General features: G+C 41.3%; 1 protein-coding gene across 2 annotated transcripts; it reads left to right on the plus strand.

The window, feature by feature from the left end:
* The first annotated feature begins 1328 nt into the window (after window positions 1–1328).
* On the plus strand, window positions 1329–18965 carry FAM98A (family with sequence similarity 98 member A). 2 transcript variants are annotated; one of them, XM_053937173.1, is made up of 9 exons: window positions 1329–1408; window positions 1871–1949; window positions 4619–4767; window positions 6298–6432; window positions 9246–9430; window positions 11650–11730; window positions 13018–13134; window positions 15413–15580; window positions 17094–18965. In XM_053937173.1, exons 2-9 carry the CDS (start codon window positions 1897–1899, stop codon window positions 17841–17843), a joined length of 1638 nt encoding a protein of 545 aa, XP_053793148.1. In that variant the 5' UTR covers window positions 1329–1408; window positions 1871–1896; the 3' UTR covers window positions 17844–18965. The 2 variants fall into 2 exon arrangements, with proteins under 2 accessions (XP_053793148.1, XP_053793147.1); XM_053937172.1 differs by lacking the exon at window positions 1329–1408 and adding an exon at window positions 1576–1666.
* The last annotated feature ends 3475 nt before the right edge of the window (window positions 18966–22440 follow it).

Below are 22440 nucleotides of genomic sequence, written 5' to 3' on the forward strand. Positions count from 1 at the left end.
TACATAAACATAAAAAAAAACCCAAAAGCAAAACAACAAAAGAAAAACCAAACAGAACTCCCGAAGTCGACCAAACAAGCAAAAGGTCACAAGCTTTCAGCAGCAGTGTTGAATTTGTGAGGAAAATCCTAATTGCCCAGATCTCCAGTTTAGGCTACCCACCCAGCCGAGGCTCCCAAGCACAACACCTGAGATGCTTTGGATCAAAAATGAATGGACTAAATGAAAATCAGGTAATTCTCACAGCCCAGCAGTGATAAGGCAGCTTGCCAGAAGCCTTTATCTCTTTTCTTTTTAAAAAATCGAAGCGGGCTGTGGCTATGCTGTACTAACCACTATACAACTAGAAGCAAATACACAAAGCAGAATGCCTGTATTATTCCTTTGACAATAAGATTTTAGGAGGCAATTTTCCTCCAAATGTGTAAATTGATATGTCTTTAGTAGTAGAACTGGTGACTTAAGATCCCTACTCTTTATCCTCCTACCTATCTTGAGGCTACAAGGTCCTTCATATATTGACTGCAGCTTTTCTTCATTGTGCCTGCCGGGGGCAGTTTCGTGAAGAACAGGACTCCCCTCCTGCAGCACCAGCTCGCTGCTGGTGACTGACTGGGATCATTTTTGGCACGAGTGGTTTTGGCTTTCCCCTAGCACGGCGTAGCCATCCCAACATATCGTCCTACCGTGCCTCCTTCCCAGCGCTGACGTGCGCTCTGTGGGGCTGCTGCGGCCCAGGCAGCCGGGCGGTGCTGCCGGAGGGGGCCGCAGCTGCGAGCCCAATGATCGCCTTTGGCCCCATCCCGGAGCGTTCTAGGGCTGGATCTGTACCCACGTGCACGGCTTTCCCTCTGGACATGCTGGCAACTGGAAAAAGTGAACGCTGTTACACCCCCTCCCCCGCCCCCCGAAGTTAAAATAATTTTTAAAAAGCTGCCAGAGCGTCGCCTCGAGGAGTTTCCCGGCCAGCAGAGTCGGGCAGGCTCAGCCCGCCCAGCGCTGCCTTCAGCACCCCTAAAGGCCACGTCCCGCTGCAGCCCGCGCCGCCAGGCCATGGAGCAGAGGGAGAAACGAGACCCGCGGATTCCATTTAGTAATTGAACTGAAACGCCTTCGATTTATTAATTTTAATAATTTTATTCGGCGCCAGGCGCCCCTCCCCGAAAAGCCCTGTCGCGCGCGAGGCATGCCGGGATTTGTGGTCCTAGCCGCGTCGTGGGGTCCTGCAGGGTGGGGACGGACTCTCGTTCCCTGGCGCGATTTGACCCTTCCACCGCCCCGTCCTCTCCCCCTGCCCCCGCCCGTTGCCGCGACGCCGCTCGCCGCAGCGCATTCCTGCGCGGGCTGCGCGGCGGCGAGGGAGGAGGCCTGCTTCCGGGTCTGACCTTACCGGCGCCTGAACACAAAAGTGAGATCCTTGGCTCGTCCCGGGCTCCTCTCCCCCAAAAACGGCCCGTTGTCCGGTCTCGCATGCGTGTCCCAGTTTAGCAATGGTGCTCCGCTCGGCGGATAGGCGGAGACCGCCGCGGACGGAGGCGGCGCCGATCAGGCACCGGGGAGGGCGGCCCTAGAGAAGCCGGGTGAAGAGGGAGGCCGGGGGCCTGCGGCGCCGCGCTCCCCGCCCTGAGATGCCAACCCGGCAGTCGGCGGCGCAGCTGCGAGCGCGGTGCGTGGGGCCGCGGGGCTCGGGGAGGCGAGCGGGCATGGGCGGCGCGGGGAGAGGGGCTCCGGCGCCGGGAGCTCTCCCTCACCGCAGGGCAGGGGGTGAGAGCTGAGTTTCCACCACGAGGACGGGATGGGCTGGAGAAGGGGGGAATAGCGGGCGGTGGGAGTGCGAGAACTGGTAGCGCTGAGTCCCGCTGTCGCGCAGGTCCACCCCTCGTGCCCCGCCGCAGAATGGAGTTCGAGCTCCTGGAGAACGATGTGCTGGAGTCGCTGGAGGACCTGGGGTATGTGTCCGAGGCTGGGGGTGCGGGGCGTTCCCGGTGTGGGCCGGGAGCAGAGGGCGGCCCCGGCACGGACACAGCGCCGCTGTCCGCCCCCACAGGCCGGGCCGCTGCCGCTCCGGAGGGCTGCGGCTCAGGGCAGCGCCTGGAATGGTCCCTTTTCGTCAGAGCCGTCCCCAGAGCGGGGCTGGTGATGATGCCCCAAGCCAGACGGGCAGGCTTTAAGCTGCACGGCCTTGGCGAGTGTGTCGTTTCTCCGTGCGAGCTGATCCCCTTGATTCCTGAATGCCATCTGGTCTGTTGCTGCTCTGTTCTGCACAACGGCCCTAGGTGAGGGTGGGACAGGATAAAGAGATACATCAGACCATAAAAAAACTTTCAGGCTTCATATTTTTAGTGGGGGAGGGTGGAGAAAGAGTAAAAAGCATTGCAAATGAGCAAGTGTTTTTCTTCTTTACGTTTTTAAAAGGGTAGTATAGCACAGGAAACTTGCTGTGTAAACCTGTTACTTTGTCAGAGTCAGGAAAGGCTGCATAAGCATGAAAGGAAGAGCATGGAGAACACATCCTGCTGTAAGCTCCCATGTCTGTAAACTGTTGAGAGTTCAGAGGACAGGCAGCTACAATTTCACTTCTACTGCTGGTTCTATGCAAACAGCTGTATTTACTCACATTGGCCCCATTCCCATAAATCACTTTGTGGCTAGAGTCATTATGCTCCAACAAAGATTGTATTTCCAGGGTACGTTAGTGATGATAATTGCAAAGCTTGACAAATAGGTTTCTGTTTTAGCAGGTATTTCTCTGACTGAAATGTGAAAAGGCAGCTCTGTCACAATGAAAATACTGTGATTTGCTTCTTTTTTCTGTTTAAAAGGACAGTAGTGGCTTGAAGGAGTGGTGATTTGTGCTTCTGATTTGTGCAATTATAGACAGAAAGTGTTGTTGATTTTTGACATAAGTACTTAAAGCAAACAGTGAATGTAGATGAACAAATAAATTATATGAAGCAAAATTGACAACAGTGAAAAAAGTAAATTTGGAGGATGAAAGACATGAGACCTCAGCAATATTGGTAACAACTGGGAAAACTATTGTATGTGTGAAGGATTTCTGATTCTTGGTGTCTGGAAAGACTGGGGTGTTTGAGGCTTTATGCTTTGGCAGTAGCTCCACGGTCTTCATGGTGCAACTTATTTTTTCTCATCAGATACTGAAGATATTCCTAATATATCACTTGATTTTTTTAGAATTATAAGAAATTGCACACTCAAGGTGTTACCTCTGTTAAAGAAAAATTCTAGAAAAGGTGCCTCTAGAAGATCTGAGCAGGGACTTAAATCCCAATCCTGCCAAAGCAAAAGGCTTGTCATTGCTTCCTTTCTACTTTGACCTGTAACTGGATGCTTCTATTCTGAGTCCCAGGTGTTCCCAGACCTACACATGTAGGGATGGGATGGGACTGAAACTTGCTCCAATTAGCCTCTTGAAGTGTCCAGCCTGCTGTGGTCATGCAGTAGGGTTGTAATACATGAGATTACAGCTTCCCACCAGCTGCCAGTAGATTAACTTTGTCACCAATCAAGCTGCTCCGTGCGGGAAAAGTTATTTTTGAGTGTGGCTTCTTCATTTTACATGGCTGAGGTAATAGGCCACTACAGTGAAGGCCAAATCCTTTGTATGTGGTATTAAGCACAGGAGCAGAGTGAGGAGAATTACATTTCAGTTTGAGATGGTTTTTTATTGCTGAGGTTTGCCAAGAGTTGCCTGGACTCGTTGGATTGTTGTGAGGTAGTGGATGACTTTACCCGGAAGTTCCCAAGAGAGATTTCGTTTAGTTATGAGCACTCTTGGATGTCTTTGTCTTTTGGAAGCAATATTTCAAAATAATATTGTACATGTTTTTTTCTAAAATACTGAGGTAAACTCTGACTTGTGCTTCTACCTGCTTAATAAGGTAGCCTTCTCCCTACTCTTCATTCTCCCCCTGAGAGATTATCAGTACACAGATGTTCTGAAAACTATGTTTTCTGAGATCTGATCTATAAACTTATCCCTTTCTTTCAGTAGGTCTGATTTTTAGCTTATTTTGCTTATGCAAAGAACCAATTCCCTTAATATTTCTTATGTATATTTAGGGAGGTTGGTTTTTCAAGAGATGATATTGTTATGCAGATCACTGTTGTAATATTTCTATCAAAGGCTTTGTTTTGTAAAGCTGCCCTTTCATACGTGATAGGAAATGACAGTAAAGATGCACTTGTTCAGCAGTAATTATCCAACATCCTGTAAAGCAGTATGTAGAGCTCAGGAAAGATTCTTTGAGACTGAGTTGCCCTGGATAGTCTATTGTCAGTAACATCTTCAGGAGGTGGCGGCAGAGAAGTTGCCACTGTACATGGTAACATTCTTGTGGAGGAAACTTTTGATAATGCTATTTTGTGACACAGTCTCTGTGATGGTAAGTTAATGTGCACACAAATTCTGCGTTTACTCTGATGTTTTCAATGTGGTTCTTGCTACAGTTCAGTCCAGGAATCCCCTTTCCATGAGATCAGAACTGCAGATGTGTTGTGATTGTAGCCTCAATATGCATATGGCATAAAATAAATCTGTCAAAGGACATTGGTCACAGCAAACATTAATAAACTGTGCTTTTGTTTTGCTTCTCAGTTACAAAGGTCCATTGTTAGACGACAGAGCACTGGCTCAGGCAGTCTCCCATGGAGCCAGTTCCCCTGAATTCACCAAACTCTGCGCTTGGTTGGTATCGGAGTTACGGCTCTTCTGTAAACTAGAGGAGAACGTGCAGGCAACCAACAGTAAGTAGTCATAACTCCAGCACAAACATGCACTTAATGTGTGTTCTTGCATGCCACAGAGACTAGGGCTGGGCCTATCTGTTGTACCAGGGAGTGTTGTCTGCACGCTGCCAGAGTTTAGATATTTCCCACCTCAAATTTGCCTAATGAACAGCCAGTAGAGGTTGAAATAATAGTGGTGATCAAACAGTCTTTCTCCTGAAATTAGCTTTTTCTGTTAATTTTTCAACCATATTGTTTTTTAAAGTTCTTAGAGGGATTTAGGGAAACATTAATGTTAGTGGGATTTTTACTAGATCATGAGAATATTTTTATTTCAATGCTTCTATCTGTAATTTTGATGTCAGTAATGCTACTGTTCAAGGTTACATTCTCATGACTACAGTAACCATATCTTCTCTTTTTACTGTTAGTTCCCTTAACTCTGTGCTTGCTGTGAATTTTTGAGAAGGAGCCTGAAAATGATTGTTTTTCATTTTGGTAGAGGAAGCAAACCGTAGCTTTCAGAAAAAAAAAAGTTAATTTTGGTCAACTAGTCATGACAATCTACAGATTAAATTATTAAATTGGTGTGATAACCCATATTCCTGAATATCTAATATATTAACTCATAATGCTTTCATGAGCTTAGCTTTGTATTTACTCAGTGGCCAAAGGTTGCTGCCTTCTACCTCAGCATCTGTTACTTTCCTTTCTCTCTGTTTTTGACATATTCATTCTTTCTTCTTTGAGTGTATTTCATATTCTTTCTGTGTAACAGTACAGTATCTCACTCCTTCTAGTAGTAAAAGGTTCCTATTCTTTGTTTTGTGTAAAAATACAATCCAGAAATAGTCCAACATCTATCTCAAATTCATAAAACACAGTGACAGAAACATGTTAGCTGGAGTACCATCAAGTCCTACCTTCATTTTGTATGTCTTGAGTTTAGGAATAACAGACATTTGGGGTTGAAGTCTCTTCCCAAAAGATAAAAAAATGCTATTTCTCATCACTTTTTTTTTTTAACCTAACAAATTCTTTCTTGTCACTGTTTTTTTTACCTAATAAATTCTGATTAGTTTCCGTAATGTCAGTATTTTTGACAGAAATATCAGTCTAAGGTTTGGCTTATGTGACTTCCTTATTTTACCGGATATTGATATGAAATAAAATCAGTTGACAAATGAGAGCTTACAGGGAGAAGTATTAGAAAAAAAGTGAGACCTCATAAACCATATTTATTATTCATGATAGTTTTTAATGTCCCCTTTCATTGTAGAAGTTGCCAGTGCCTGTCTGTTGTAGCTTGGAAAAACAGTCAGTGAAACATAATTTTATATTAATGGAGCATATCATGGTTCCAAATAGGTTGTGCTGTGTCTTGGAGGAACCCAAGAAATGCACTTGGCCTCCATTAAAAATGGGTCTTAATGTTAAATAACAACTTGAGCAAAATACATATTTTTTAAATAGCTAATTCATTCTAATCACACCCTCTATATATTAGCAATTAGCAATGAATGAATTATTATTCTTTTTTTTTCTAAGGTCCAAATGAAGCAGAAGAATTTCAGCTTGAAATGAGTGGGTTGCTGTCTGAAATGAACTGTCCATATACGTCATTAACATCAGGAGATGTGACAAAACGCCTTCATAATCAAAAGAACTGTCTCTTGCTGCTTAGTAAGTTAAAAGGGTGCTTGCAAGCAAACCTGATTTTCTGCAAGATTTATAGTATTGTTTCTTACACTAATGAGATACTGGTTACTTTACCACAATGTACTACACTACAGTTACCTAAAAATATGCATTATTTTTACTGTAATTTCCAGCATCAGAGTATTATAATTCTGGGTTTACTAGTCAATATGTACCCAGTATATGATGGAAAATACTCTGTGTTAACCTTTTTCACAGGTTAACAAAAAGCCTGTCCTATTACTTCTCAAAAGGCACAACAAAGAGGGAATTATTTGAAGATTCCTGCCAGAATTTAGCCACTGAACTCTACTTAGCATGGTTGTAAAAATGACCACTAACATCAGATGCATCATAACTTTAGAGGCTCCTACTGTGATGACTTGCAAGGTGCAACAGAACTTGCATTTTCCTACACTGACAGCAGTTGGAATTGTTATGAAAGAGAGAATGTTTTATCCCAACTCCCAGTTCTTTTGATCAACATCCTTAGTAAATAGCTTCACTGTTGCTTTCTGCTGATTGAAAGGAAATTAACATTAGCAATGGTGATGTCTTCCTTTTTCCACCCATCAGATCTCAATAGCTAAATTGTTTTTTTCTCCCTATGAAATGTTAGAGGAGAAGAAATAGTACTTGAATTTGTAAAAGGTGTGTGATATGAATTCATTAATTCACATTATAATAAAAAATACCAACTTGAATTAGAAACTGTAGTACTAATTTTAAAATCAAGCTGAGTTAATGTTTTATTTGCTTCCTCAGTTGCTGCTGATTCTTTAACTTTTCAAAACAGAAATTTAGTTCTGCCGCCTTCTGAGATACAAGAAATTATTTACAGAGTATTTCAACAGTAGGAGAAAGATGATTAGACTTGATCTGAATATTTCTTATAGTATGTTTAAAAATGTCTGATGAAGTGAGGTAGTTTCATTTGAAATACTTTGTAGCTCAAACTATCTTCTCTTCAGCTTGTTTTCTGTAAGCCAAGCCATTCAATAAATTTGGCTTGTCTGTGACACACAGTTTATCCCAGAGGTCCTTTGGGATATACATTTTGGTAATATAAGGCCGTGTTCAGGAGCTGAACTCTGGTATCCCATCTGGCAGGAATGCTGTGTTTACTGTCAAATGGGAAATTGCAGTAGTGCCAAATTCCTTTTTTGTGTACCACCATAGTTGCATAGCTTTCTTCAGCTGTGTTAAGTGAACTTACTAGGTATCCTAGGTATGCTGTTGTATGTGAGCCATAAAACTAGGTTCTTTTTCAGGAGAAACAGGGTAACCCTCTGTAGTGAAATGCCAGGGTATTTTACATTTTAATGAAATGCAGCAAAGTTTATGTCACTTGGAAGATGTAGCAGTATTGCTGGGAGATGAAAGCACCAAATAAACCCAAGTAGTTAGGATTGATTGTCTAATGTGCAGCATCACTAGAATAAAATGTTAGGCACTAGCATCTACAAAACAAAAGTACAAGAGTTTCAGGCTGGTTCAGAAAAGGTGTGCAAAAAAAGAATAGCTATCTAAAGAACATTCATCTTAGTGACAGACTTAAATTCTTGGTAGAGGAGGTTGAAGATAGCTTAAATGTGATCTCTAAATTTTTGAAACAAAATTCTCCTGCTAGTTTCTTTTTCAGTAGACCTGGAAAGAGTGTTAATAATTGAAAATTCAATGTAAGAAAAACCTATATAAAGTGTTGCTGAAAGAACTTACAAAGGATGCTTCACTGTTTTACATATTCTAAGTTTTTTATTTATAAGGTATTCTGTATCTTTAGCAGATGACATTCTAAAGATCATTAAAACACTGTGTTCTTTTCTTAATCTTCTTATCTGTCCCAGTTTTATAAATAATAACCTTCTTTTGTGTATCTGTGGGTTTACTTCCCTGCTCATAAGTGTGTCTGCAGTATCAGTTCTTCTTATTTTTAGAAGTGTTTATGTATATTATTGCTATGGCCACTCACTATGATTAATGAGAAAAGTATTGTTAAACTTGTGCATTTTTTAAAATTCAAACCTTAAAGTTGTGACACCTGCAAAACAAACAAAGGCTGTTTATATAATTGTAAACTTATATCACTGTAAATTACACCTGATGCTGAAATTCTGGACATATACCGTGTTCAGAAATTGTGATTCTGATTTTTCTCTTTTTGTTTGAGGAAGGAGTTACAATGTAATAGTAGACTCTTACAGTTCTGATATTGAAGAAGACTTCAGCCTTCTAACTTCTAGTCTAGCTTCTATTTCTTCAGTTACAGCCTTCCTTTCTGAAGTTATTTTAAACATGAATTCTCAATAGTGCTTCTCGGTGGGATTATTCTTCCACTCTACATTTTGTGTGGGGAGGTAGAGGAGATTCATCTGACATTTCACTTCTCGCTACTCATTACCTTGCTTGTTTCCTAGAGCCTCAAGAAGTGCTTGTTTACCCTAAAATGCACATCTCAGTCCCTTATCCTGCTTGTTTCCATGTTCCTGTCTTTGCTGGGTAAAACCTGAAGGAAAAGAACTGTGCTCTGTTGAACTCTGGGATTAATACTTGCTGGAATCATAGGAATTTTTCCAGACTTTAATTGGTTGTACTAAACCTGTCCTCTGTTTCTTGTGTTTCTAGCACTGAACTCAGTAATTGTAAATATGAGTGTTCTGTAGATACAAAATTTTTATCCCTCACTCTATCTAAAACAGTCAATTTGCATGTTTGTTGGTTGTAAGCACTTGAGTTTTCACTGGCTCTAAAATAACTCTTTTATATCTGATAGTAAAATCTAATTTTTCTTACCTCAGCATACCTCATCTCAGAACTGGAAGCTGCCAGAATGCTGTGTGTGAATGCCCCTCCTAAAAAAGCCCAGGAAGGGGGTGGCAGTGAAGTCTTTCAGGAGCTAAAAGGCATCTGTATTGCTTTAGGCATGTCCAAGCCTCCTGCCAACATAACGATGTTCCAGTTCTTCAGCGGAATTGAAAAAAAAGTAAGATACAAAGGAAGAAAAATTTGAGTATTTATGATGTTATTGCTTTGATGGAAAACAGTTCTGCTACCTGGGTGAGGTTTGCCTCTTGTGCAACTCCAGTGTTTGAATTGTGAAGGAGCGTTAATGTGTTTTACTGCGTATACAAAGAGTCAGAATCTTGAAAATTATTTTGAAGGCTTTTTCCATGCCAAGGCATGAGGTCAGGGACTTTTGCTATCATTGCTTTCCAGGGTGACTGCTCTAGATTTGATGCCATCACTTGTTGCAGAAGACGTTCATCTTAGGCCTCAGGAAGAACATTAAAGAGAAATGTTTTTCAATAAATACACCTAAACAAATTTGTATGGGAACCTAATGTTTTAAAGATGTTTTGATTAAAAGGTGGTGTAACTAAAGTAAAACTTAACACCTTCTCCCTAAGACTTCATAATTTCTTGTGATTCCAGTTATTTTTATTCCTGGCATGTGTGTGTTCTTCAGGCTGTTGTGATTTAAAAAAAAAAAAATTACTTTTGAGTAACTTTTATAAATCAGAGAAATTAAATGGAATGGGCTGTCCAGTAGACATACCAAAGGTCAGGGATAGAAAGCTTTGAAATCACATTTAGTGACTTAATTTGCAGGATAGGGGAGAGCGGAACAGCAGAAGACAACCCTTAACTTTAAAGAACAGGTATGGGTCCCTTCTAATGCAGGTATGGGTCCCTTCTAATGCAAAGCTCCCCAAAACACTCTGAATTTGACAAACCATTTAGTTGCATTTTACTTAAGCAAAACCAAGAAACTGAAAATAGTGTTTTGTTTCTATGCAAGATATCAGTTTGGTTTGACCTGTTTAAGAGGAGGAGGAGTATGGTTTTCCATTAGGAGTCCAAGGTGTCGAATGAAAGCAGTTTGTTTTCTAGTTTTGGAGTTATTGTGAGCACTACACAGACACATAAGAAATGCTCTGCTTCTATTTTATATAAAAGGTAGGAAATATTCATAATAATGGACAATGCTAGGAAGCTTTGCTGTTGAAAGAGACTGTCTAAAAATACAGAATATAAAGTAGATTAAAATCCTCTTAATCTGGGGATTCTATTACGTTTTTCTAACATACTTCTGTTTTGCATTGTCTGGTACGGTTAAATGAATATTCTCTCAATGACTTAAATTAACCCCCCTCCTCCTTAACCATCCTTACAGCATAATGAAATATAATCAGGACTTTCTAACCTACAGTTTTAGCAGAAATTGTATATAACTTGTGTTTACAGGCTGAATACTTCACTTGTTAGCAGTACTTGAGAAGGAGAAAGTAAAGCGGGCTAACAACTGAAAAACTTATTTCACTTTGTAAATGAACACATCACCGTGTTCTTGTTTTTAAAAAGTGAGTCTTAGAATGGCAATATTCTGATTGATTGTGTGAAAATCAAGCTAACTTTTTCTTCACATATATGTAGTATAGTTTGGGTTAGGCTCTTTGTGTAGTTGACTCTCTTTGTTCATGATCCACCACATTAAGAAAAGGAACTGCTGATACTTGAATGAACTGCCTCTGCTATTTGAAAGCACTTAGGTTTAAAATCTTGGCTCACTATCATTGGAAAACCAGGTCACTGAATGTGTTAGATCACATGCTGGAATGAACAGGTTGGTGGTGTTTTTCCAAACTGCTTCAGAAGTTTTTGTCACTGCCATTCCATTTCTTCCCCCTTGAAGTCCTAAGAAATTTTGAGATGGGATAGATAATTTAAGTTGTGCCCGAAGTCCTAAAATGCAAGATAGAGTTAAAATTTCATACCAAAGATTTTTATCCTTTTGATTGTAAAGAGGGGTCCTTCTTTGGGTCATGTTATATTTTACATCATCTTAAAATAAGCTTTTTGATACAAATGTGGGTTTTCTTCTGGATTAAAGAGATGATGTGTAAAATAATCCCACTGGCTTCAAGAGTAGCAGTACCTCATGGTGTCTTTGTTTTTACTGTTGATCTATTCTGTAGTCCCTTCTCTTAATTTTTACATAATTATAGCTGAGACTACTAGAAATCTAAAAACAGTTGCTTTCCAAAAGACGTGTGCTTGGCTCTCTGTTCCAGAGAAAATAACTTGATACTAGAGGTTGCTGTGTCATGCCTTTCACTGTCTAGCAGTTCTCTCCTTTAATTTGAATCTTGAAAAACTAATTTATTTTAGCCACAGCTTATATTTTTATATGTCTCCTAACAGCTGAAGGAAACTCTAGCAAAGGTTCCACCTAATCATGTTGGAAAACCTTTATTAAAGAAACAACTGGGACCAGCTCACTGGGTGAGTAGTTGCAGGTATTAGAGCCCATTTACCTTTTTCAAGTGTACAAAGTATTGATCTTGACTCTGTGTTGCAAAATGATTTTTCTCTTTCGGGAGACAAGAAGATAATTTCTTGCAATATAATGTATATGTTGGTGCAATAAATGTACAGCAACTGATAAGATCTTAGACTCATGAATCTCTAGGTCCAGGTGCAGGCTAAACTTTTCCAAAATGAGAGACCTACAGTGGTGGTGCTGACCAGCATGCTTGTGCAGCAGCTTAAACCTTCGTCTCCTGCCCTTTTCCAGCACTGTCTGTGTGACCTAGTCCTGCTTAGATGGTGTCATGTCTGCTTCTGGGGCTTCTTTTTAGCTAAGCTGTGGGTCTGTTTGTAATGTCCCCTTCTTTTTCTCACTTGGACTAGTCTGCTTCCTGCATAGCCTCTCCAAGAGGCAGTGAGGATGCAGGATGGACCTGGGAGAGACATTGTACACTCAGGCTGCAGGGCTGTGATCTTCTCCAGCTGGGATTTGTCACCTGCTGTACCAGGAGCACAGTGCCTGGCTTAATCACTGCTGCTGCACCAAGCTCAAAGCTATGGCTGCTGCTGCAAGACTTCAGGTCTCTCTTGTCTCTTTCACTTAAGGCTGAAGCACATCATTCCCCAGTAGTCTGCTTCCTTCAGTGCTTTTATTGTTGAGACTGGAAGTGGGCCCTGCTGCCCTCCCTCCAGCCAGGCCTCTTTAAATATATATATTACTTCTCTAATGGTGCATATCTTACCTGCTGCTCTAACTGAACCACTGTCTGCTACCAGCTGTTTCTCATGATTTTTTCCTACAGGGCACTTTGTTGTTTTGCCTGTATGCAGACTGCTTTAATCAAGATCCTCTTGCAGTACTGTACTTACTTTTAGTCTTTTATCTTTGCTCTATCTTTATCCTTAAGCTTTCTACTTTTTAAGAAGGCACGAATGTCCTGTTTCTTAGGAGTTACGTATGCCCTTGCTTCAGCTTGTTGCCTGTAGTATCTTCTCACCTGTGTTTCTCTGTGCTGGTGGATGTTGAGAAGTAGCTCAGCAGTTTTTATGCTGTTAGAAATGGTAGAAGGTTGAACATGAGCCTTGGAAGGTTCAGGAAAATAACATTAGCAGGCACAGCTTGGCTGTGAGTCCATCTGACAAGGTAGATAATTGCAGTCTTAAGCCATGCATATTCTCTCTGTGTCATACTCTCTTCCATCCACATAGTTTATTAAGTAGAAACACTTTAATCTATAGATTGTTTGCAAATTTTTGTTTCAGGAAAAAATTGAAGCAATTAATCAAGCCATAGCCAACGAATATGAAGTCCGAAGAAAACTGTTAGTCAAACGTTTGGATGTTACTGTGCAATCCTTCGGCTGGTCAGACAGAGCTAAGGTACAGACAACTTGCTGTGAAGTTCTGGTTGTTGGTAACCCTTTATAATGAGTATCTCTGGAAAACTGCATCATTATTTTGTCCTTCATGAGTCAAAAATAATCACAGGCGTTGTCTGGTTTTGTTTTGAGTTTCTAAAGAAATTTATGACAATGGAACATGTTTAAAAATATTTTACTTAGAACTGATCTGTTGGATTTTAAATCAGTCTGTAAAATGAAAAGTCAGACTGTGTGTAACTGCACACCAAAGCCACTGGAAAAAATTAGAGATTACTGATCCAACCATGTTCAGAATACCATAATGTGAACCATTAAGTGCTGTGTCTTGTGTGATGATAGAAAATCATCTTCTTGTTGACCATCCCTTATCTTACTTTGTGCTATCCACAGTGACCAGATTTTCTTAACTCAAAGTGTGTCTGCAATCACAACTCCACAGATGCACATGAGAAAAGCTGCTAAGGCACTCCTTGTTCTTACCTTATAGACAGGGTAATGCTTTATGTGCTTCTTTTGTCTTTGAACCGTGCAAGTGGCTGTGACATGAGATCTGTTCTTCCTTGAGTACCTGATAGATATTATGCTTTTAGAAATAATTATATGGTTTCCTTATTTCCTATATCTCAGAAATTACAGGATTTTTAGAAATAGTACACAGAGTTTATTTTCCAGGACTAAACTAGATCTGCTATCATGGTGTTAAGTATGCTGCTGACAGTGTTTGAGATGGAGTTATTAGTGCTAAACTGTGACACATAAAATCATTGAGTGTTTTTTCTTGATAAGTGTTTTTTCAAAAAGCAGCTATACTTTAATAATAAACTGTGACCTGTCTGATTTTGTTTCATCATCTGAGTAGGACTTCTACTGGTGTACTCTCTATTAAACCTTGTATTCTTCAGGCTTTTTAGTTGATGACTGAAGAACTAGCTGACTGTTTAAATATTTTAATAGAGAATAAAAATGACTTGACTAGCTACACAAATTGTGTATATGCATTTATATCTATTAGAATGCAAATATTTTTTTAGAAGCATAACAATACAAATTTGGAGAATGTTGCTGTATTATTCCAGACATATAGAGCAGTTTGTTTTAACAGTAACTTCTAGCAAGATTATAATTTTCTTTTTTATTTGAAAAGTATCATAACACAATAGTATAATGAAATAGCCACATCTCGAGATAGTGGAAACACCAGGGAAAAAAAAACCCTTTCAGTCTATTATTAGGGATTTTTAAAAGTTAAAATTTTAAGTTTCACCTAAAACAGTATCATAGAACCAAAATATTGTGCTCAGAGCTCAGTCAAACTTACCAGGGAAAAATACACTAGTACTCTGATGAATACTTTTGCTTCTCCTACCTTTACCCAGTGCCATATTCCAGTTCTCTGCCTTTGGATGGAAAACAAGATTTTAGGACTTTAAAATGTGCTCCTAAGTTTTTGCACTGTTGAGATATGTTGGAAAACCGGGTTTGTCTGTCCCCACTGCCATCCTCTGCATTCAGATGGCAATGTGGTTTATCCTAACTACATCACACACTACGCTCTTTTGATAACTGAAGAGAGATGTAACTTGTGTGGTAACTCACGTGTAGCAGTACAGATTTCTCTTGTGTTTCAGCTGGAAAACTTTTGAGGTGTTCAAAAAGGCTGGAATGGTTAATGCTGAAAGGCAGTAGAGGAAGAGGCATTGCATACAAGGCAAAGTTGAGTGTAGGATCTCATTTCAAGCTCTGCCAGGCCCTCTTGATGCCTTTCATTCCAGTCAGCTTCTTCACAAAGATGAGTGAAACGAGTTAACAGGGCCTTTTTCTGCTAAGTGTTGGAGATGGGGTGAGGTTGGCCCAGCTGGAATGGGTGCAGATCAGGGTGAAGGCACAGAAGGCTGTCTGGAGGCTAAACACAGATGTTTCACTTTCAGTATCTTCTGGATTTTAGCAGTAATTCATATGACTATATGGCACACTTCTATTCTGTGTTTGACTGCCTGGAAGTAATACAGTCTGATGTGTATGTTGTTGAAATTGTCAGCTCATTGGTGTCTTGGCATTTCAGTCTGAATTGTGTTTCCTATTTACTTAAGAAATTAATGTGACAAATGTTAGTTTGATTGAAGTAATCATCAGTTATAAAGTGGTTCTCACTGATTTTATATTAACTTTTTGTTCTATTTGCAGTAGAGGCTTGTTATTCAGTGCTGATTTGATTCTTTTCATGAGATGTCCCATTGCTTTAACTGACTGGGTTTTATTTTTCTTTGCTCCAACAGAGTCAAACAGAAAAACTGGCTAAAGTCTACCAGCCAAAACGTGCCCTCTTATCTACTAAGTGCACTATATCAATTGCAAATCTCTTGGCAGCTCGGCAGGATCTGTCAAAGATTATGAGAACAAGCAGCGGATCCATCCGAGAGAAGACTGCATGTGCCATTAATAAGGTACCTTTGGTGACAAATGCCTTGTTCTTTTAGGAATATTTAAGTAACTTGAATGTAGTAGTAAATCCTATTTTTTTTCAGAATTGTAAGTGGAATTTGGAAATAAAGGATAAGAAACTTGGTGTTTATATATTGCAGATAATGCATCAGTGTATTATGGATAGCACAGTTTCAGCTGTTGAGGTTCACAGTGTCCCTTCTCTGGGGCACTAAAAATTGATGAAATACCTTGGATTGCTTTCAGTGGGAGTAGGCCTGCCCTGTCTTGCCAGAATTACAGAAGCCATTGCTCTACTGCTACCTGATTCTGCCACCATGTCTAAAATAACATCTACATAGTAACTGTGTTTCTGGTCTGTGTAAATAGAATGTACTAAGATCACAAGGCAAGGATCCCAGAAATTAGATTGCCCTGGGTACACAAATAGATTACAGTCAAATGTATCGTTCTAATAATGACACAGGATAAACATGACTTAGACAAAACAGTTTGCCTTGTTTCAAAAATTATGATTTTACAAGAGTAACAGGCTCAAAAAAATATATGTGCTGAATTTGCAGCTCAATAGCTATGTATAGCTGCATTCTTGGTGCTTTAAAATTGTGGGGATGGGTGCATGCTCTTCTACCTTTTGAGTACCAACTGTACCTCTGGTAAAGTTCTTATTAATTTAGGAGAGAATAGTGGTGTACTGATTTGGTCAGAACCCATCCAACCCAAATAATTTCTGCACCTTTTTAGTGTTGTTGGTGTGTAAGAAATTAAGTAGTAAGACAGGTTGACCCTATCATCAGACTGTATATATGTTTTAGTAGGAATGCACTACTGCCCTGCTGCTGATGTATAATCTGTTAACTTATTTCCATTATCAATATTAAACGTCTTTCAAGACAGTAGCATGAATTACAAAGTAGCCTCCTTCTGTTGAAGTTCCTTTGTTATAGTGCTTCAAAACTTCAAGCAGTACAAATGTCCTGTCCCATTTTGCCTTGCTAAATTTCTAAGGTCACATCATCCTTAGACAGCTAAAGACCTCTAGCATCTTGTTCCACTCTGATTGGTGCTCTCTCACACCTGTCGTTAAGTTTCTGCATATCCTCACTGAAAAATAGAAATTTTTGCCCTTTATTTACCAAGTCAATGGCTTCTACAGGAACTCAGAGCACTAGTTAGGAGAGAGAGTGTGTTGCATTGTACTTGTGCATATTTGAGTTTAGCACTCTGCACTAATAAAGAGTTAAGTGAAAGACTGCATTGGTGCTGCCCATGGTGGTGTGCCTGCTGTTTGAACACAAAGCACAGTTCTCCTGACTTGTCTTGTTAGCAGTGCTTCAAGTACTAGATAATCCCTGTTTAACTTTTGTTAACTGGACACAGAGGTCTGTCACATTCAAACACTCAAAATTTGCCTGGATGTAAAAACCTTGGAGTGCTGTCTGTGGTGTGTCTCAGTAAATGTGACTCGTGTGAGGTGTCACAACTCCTACGGCAGTTTTCCCTTTCCCTTTGCAGGTGCTAATGGGCAGAGTGCCTGACAGAGGAGGAAGGCCCAATGAAATTGAACCTCCACCTCCTGAGATGCCACCGTGGCAGAAAAGACCAGAGGGTGGCTCGCAGCAAGGCGGTGGCAGAGGAGGTAGAGGTGGCTACGACTCTTCCTATGGAGGGCGGGGAGGTTATGACCACGGGGGTCATGACCGAGGAGGAAGAGGAGGCTATGACTCATCATACGGAGGGCGAGGAGGTCATGAACAAGGAAGCCATGATCGAGGGGGACGAGGAGGACGTGGTGGTTATGATCATGGTGGCAGAGGAGGAGGAAGAGGAAACAAGCTTCAAGGAGGCTGGACAGATGGCGGAAGTGGTGGCTACCAGGATGGCAGCTACAGGGAGAGCAACTACAGAGATGCAGGTTTTCAAACAGGTGGCTACCATGGTGGTGGTGGCTACCAAGGAGGAGGCTATGGTGGCTACCAGTCGTCTTCTTATTCTGGAAGTGGTTACCAGGGGGGTGGTGGTGGTGGTTACCAGCAAGACAACAGATACCAAGATGGTGGGTCCCACAGTGACCGAGGGGGTGGACGTGGAGGAGGGAGGGGTGGCCGTGGTGGTCGCGGTGGCCGAGGAGGTCAAGGAGGCGGCTGGGGGGGCAGAGGTGGTCAGAACTTTAATCAAGGAGGGCAGTTTGAGCAGCACTTCCAGCATGGAGGTTATCAGTATAATCAGTCTGGCTTTGGACAAGGAAGACACTTCACCAGCTGAGGCTGCTAAAAATTTAGACTTCAGCAGAGCTCACATAATAGAAACCTGGTTTCAGAGGCCTGACTTAAATGCTGCTTGAATTAGTACAGGTTTGTACACAGCAGGTAGAATCTTTTGGGTGGGATGTTTGGCACAGAGCAAAGCACAATTTCGTGTAGACCTCTCCTTTCTACCCACCTCTACCTGTCTGAATGAAAGACATTGTCACTACCCCCTGCATCCTAAACATCAACTAGTAGCCATGCTTTTTGTATGTTGGACTGGTTCCCTCTGCTCAAAACACTTTTGTTCTAAATATGGCTGCTGTGTTTGCCTTCTGTTTTGATTTGGAGAAATACCAACACCCGTCAAATTTGTCTCTTATAATACACAGTAGAACTTCTGCATTTTCTCCCTCAAATCATTATTGAGTTACATGTTCTAAACCAGTCTGGAGTGCTGCTTTTCTTCTTGCTGACCTCTTGTTTCAGTCACAGTGGCGTTACAGCGTGTGTGTGCACACACAGGGAACTCCTCTGAGAAGCAGGGTTTTGTGTTATCTGAGCTCTACTGTGGATGCCATGTTCAGTAGCCTTATCTCCTGCTAAACCACGTTTTCACACCTGCTCAACTCCGAAGACTGACCGCCGCCAAAATCTGCAAAGATAATTTCAAACTAAGCTAAATTGTGAACCGATAGTGTATGTAGGCCTGTAGTTAGGTGTAGCAATTCAAACTGACCTGCATCCATCCAAAACGAGTTGCTCCTCCTCCAAACCTAATTTTTACTTGAAATCAGCTAGAAGAAATGACAAACTGAAGTTTATTTTATTTGCAAGTTAAATACCACTGGCTCAGCAAATCTAGGGCAATTTGTTTTGGGGGTTGTCTTTTTAAAGAAATGCACTACGGCCTGGGAAGATTAGTTCCTGCCTAGAGGAAGCCCTTTTATTATTGCTGCAGAAAACAAAACCTGGCTGAGTTTGGTGTTCTAATGTTTGGGTTTTTTTCTTTACTGAAAGCCACATAATGCTTCTTGCTGGGTTTTTTTGTGTACATAAACATTGTCAAAAAGCTGTGAAAGGAAATGGCTGAAGGTGTGCCGTTGTATAAAAGGTGAGCAATAAAAGTATCTGTATGTTCTGTTTGCTTTAGTTTCTTTTCCTTGACAGTAAAAAGTTGCTACAGTAGCTGGAAATTCATGGGGATTTCTGTCTTCTTCATATCTTTTTTTTTTGTTGTTGTTGTTATTTATTTTGTACTTTGTAGTTGTCCCAGCTGTACCATGCATTTTGTCCTTTGAGGGGCTGTCAGAACAGCAGTGGGTGGCAGGAACTGATCTTCAGTTACTGACTTTTGTTCTGTTCCTCCCTCTGGCCTGGTGTAGCAGCTCATAGTACTCTCTCCTGCTGTGTAAAGTTATTCTTGGGCTGTGTGAGCATGTGTCTCCCAGGTTATGCTCCTACATGCCATGTGAGCTTGGTATGCTGCTTCTGGGAACTTCCTGATGCTCTCCAGCCTTGTGGAAATGTAGGTTCTTGCTACTGTGCTCAGATCACTGTAACAGAGGCTATGATGATGGCAGAGTCTACCTGTTTTGTCCTTGGGGATGAATCCAGATTGATGGAAGCAGGAGGACTTCCTTGGCTTACAGTAACAGCATAAGTATCTGAGAGAATCTCTGTAAAGCTGGTGTTGCTGTAATTCAAGGTAGTCATGTAACTAAGTTTAAAAACATCATTTAGAACTGATTTGTCTGTATTTTGTGCCACAGTCAACCTGGAAATCTGTTTTGATTTATTGCAGCCACTAGATGCTGCTAGTGATTCACGGGTTTGGAAGCGAGGCAAAGGCACTTGGGAAAGGCACTTGGGAATCTGACATAATGGCTTTTCTCCTTTAGTGCTTCAAACAAATTTAACAAGCCTGGTGAAGAAAAAGCTTTCTGTATTGAATCCAGGTCTTTGAGGATCACTGATAAAGATCTATCTGTGCCTAACATAGTTCAAATTATCTAAAAGTGAATCTTACTGCTTCACAAAAGTTTATTGATGATTTCTTACAGCAGCAATCTCCAGAGGTGTCTTACCTTGTCATGAGCATTAGCTGGTGAATAGCTGCATTCCTGCAAAAATAATTAGTGGGGTTTTTTTTAAGAATTAGGGTTCCTATAGGGGGGTCAGTCCTGGACTAGCAAATGCAAAGAGATTGACGAATTAAAAGAGCCTTTTGCTGGGAATGTAATCTCTTCAAGCTGACAGCTTCTGCTTTTCTTCACGCTCCTCACTGCAAAGAGGATGGTGTTTTCTGTACGGGCATTAAGAGTGCTGTAAACTTGTTCCTAGCAAGCGGGAACTCAGGAGGCTCTTCAGAGAGCCCCTGCTGGAGTTACATCAGCACCTTCAAAAGTGCTTTCTGTGCCAGAACTGCCAGTTCCTCTGCAAGACTATAGCTGTTGCTGCAGTGGAGAGTCTCACCTTTGCACACTGTGACATGGTGGATTGATGCTGGGGTGGGGTAGGAGCTTCCACTTCCTCCCAGATAGCTTTTTCTCATCAAAATACGTTGCTTCTCCTTCCTCTTCCAGGACTTAGGGTAAGCCAAGTCCCAATTTATTCCTGTTTGAGGGGGAAAGTTAAAAATCAGAAGTCAAAACCAGGAGGCTTTACTCTTCCAACAGGAAAGAAAACACTTTGCTTCTGCCAGCTGTTGTTGTTTTTCCTTACTCTATTGTTTCCTTCTGGTGTGCTGTGACTTCTTTGTTCCCCAGAGAAAACAAGCTTTGTGTATGTGGAGAGAGCAGCTTTGATTAATGAAAGCAAACAGCCACTGCTTTGTTATTCTCTGTATGATGCTCTGATATTTACTGTTTTCCAAACATGATTTCTGCACTGCTGCACTGGGAGGAATCTCTTAAATAGAAGCTGGGAGAGGAGAGATGGGTTGTGGATGTTATTAGACTGTGGTGGATTGGATATACATGGCTTGATTTCATTGTGCATCATGATCAAAAGCAGAACTCCAGCAGATTAAAAAGGCAAGTAAGCAAGCAAGGGGAACAGTGTTCTTCCTCTTGGCCTTCCTGTTCTTGCCACTCTTCTCCCATAAGCTGTAGGCATCTTGTTCTGTTTTTTCCATCTGCCTTTTTTTTCTCAAGCAGCTTGTGTTTTCTAAAGGCTTCACTTGCACTCACTTTCCATTCCCTGTGTTAGGATCACTGTCTCTTGAGCATTGTCATTGTGCAGAAACATAACTATGGGGAGAGGGGGGCACACTTGCTTCCCACATCAGGTGCATTACAACCTGACTTGGAATACCATGATCCATATGCACTGTAGTCATAGTTGGGTTTTCCTTGCAGGTCTGAGGAAAAGATAAAAATTTATTCCTTACTGTGAGTAAAGGAGTACCACAAGGGAAAGTGGGTCAAACTGAGCTTGCACCATACATAACTCACCCCAGAGAGCCTTTTGGCCTGTAGCTATTCCTGAGTAGTTTTCTCTTTAGCTGTCTGGTAATCTCTCACTTGATGAGATTCCTCTACTGCAAATTCTGCACATTTAAAATCCTGAAATGTGCAGCTCCATGGTGATGTGCCATGATGGCTGATGGTCCCAGAGGGGCTCCTCAAGCTACAGATCAGGCTTCTCAGCCAGAGCATGTGGGTAACCTGCTTTAAGGCTTTGGCTGTCTGTTTCCATGAAACTGTTATTTGCATCTGGATTGAGGAAAGTGGCAAGTGCCTCAACCAAACCCAGGCTCAATTAGAACCTAGAGGCTTACCAGTCAAGTGTCTAAGTATCAGGTACCTAAGATAGGACTGGGGAGAAGGGAAGCAAGATTTGTGGCGGTAGATAGTTACAAGAAGTGGTTAGAGCTTGAAAAATCCTGTGGTGTAGGAGTATTCCCTGTGACAGGTTATGCACCTAGGAAATGAAAAACTGCTGAAGTGGCAAGAATGCAGTGGGGAATAAGGATTCTCACTGGGATCTGCTAACTTTTGAGTGTCCAAAAGGCTTTTGTCAATTCTTGTGGTACTAGAAGTTAATTCAGTTCCCTCTTAGGTTAATGAAGACCTGCAAACAAAAGCTCTCAAATACCCTTTTATTGCACATAATTTAATCTTAGTTCTGCCACATTTAGTCTGCAGTAGAGAGTCCAGGTGTTGTTGACTGTTAGGCTCTCTGAACTTCTGATTTCCCTGGACAACAGGTGTGGTACAGATGTATCAATGCACTTTTAAGGTGTTGAGCATGATTTATCAGTCCCAAACAAGCTGGCTCATGCTGAACTCCAAGTTTGCTTTATCAGCCTTCTAGCAAACCCTTAGGCTAGAGTCACAGCAGTGTTGTGATTGGAGAGCAGTATGCTACGGCGTTTCCCCTGTGTAGGCTCTCAGCATACTCATGTGCTTGCTTGTTTCAGGTTATGAGTTTTCAAGGGGACACAGTCTGAAAAATCAAGTGCTATTACCAGCTATAAACATTGCCTTCTCCCCTCTTTGGCTGAAAATAGATCACGCCTCTAATGGCTTGACAAACAAGGGTAAAAGGGAAAAAATATGTTTCCTTTGTGTTTACTTGGTGCTTTTTATAGCTCTGACTGCTGTCAGTGTCAT

Source organism: Vidua chalybeata, chromosome 3, assembly GCF_026979565.1.
Source record: "Vidua chalybeata isolate OUT-0048 chromosome 3, bVidCha1 merged haplotype, whole genome shotgun sequence".
In the NCBI taxonomy this organism is placed as follows: domain Eukaryota; kingdom Metazoa; phylum Chordata; class Aves; order Passeriformes; family Viduidae; genus Vidua; species Vidua chalybeata.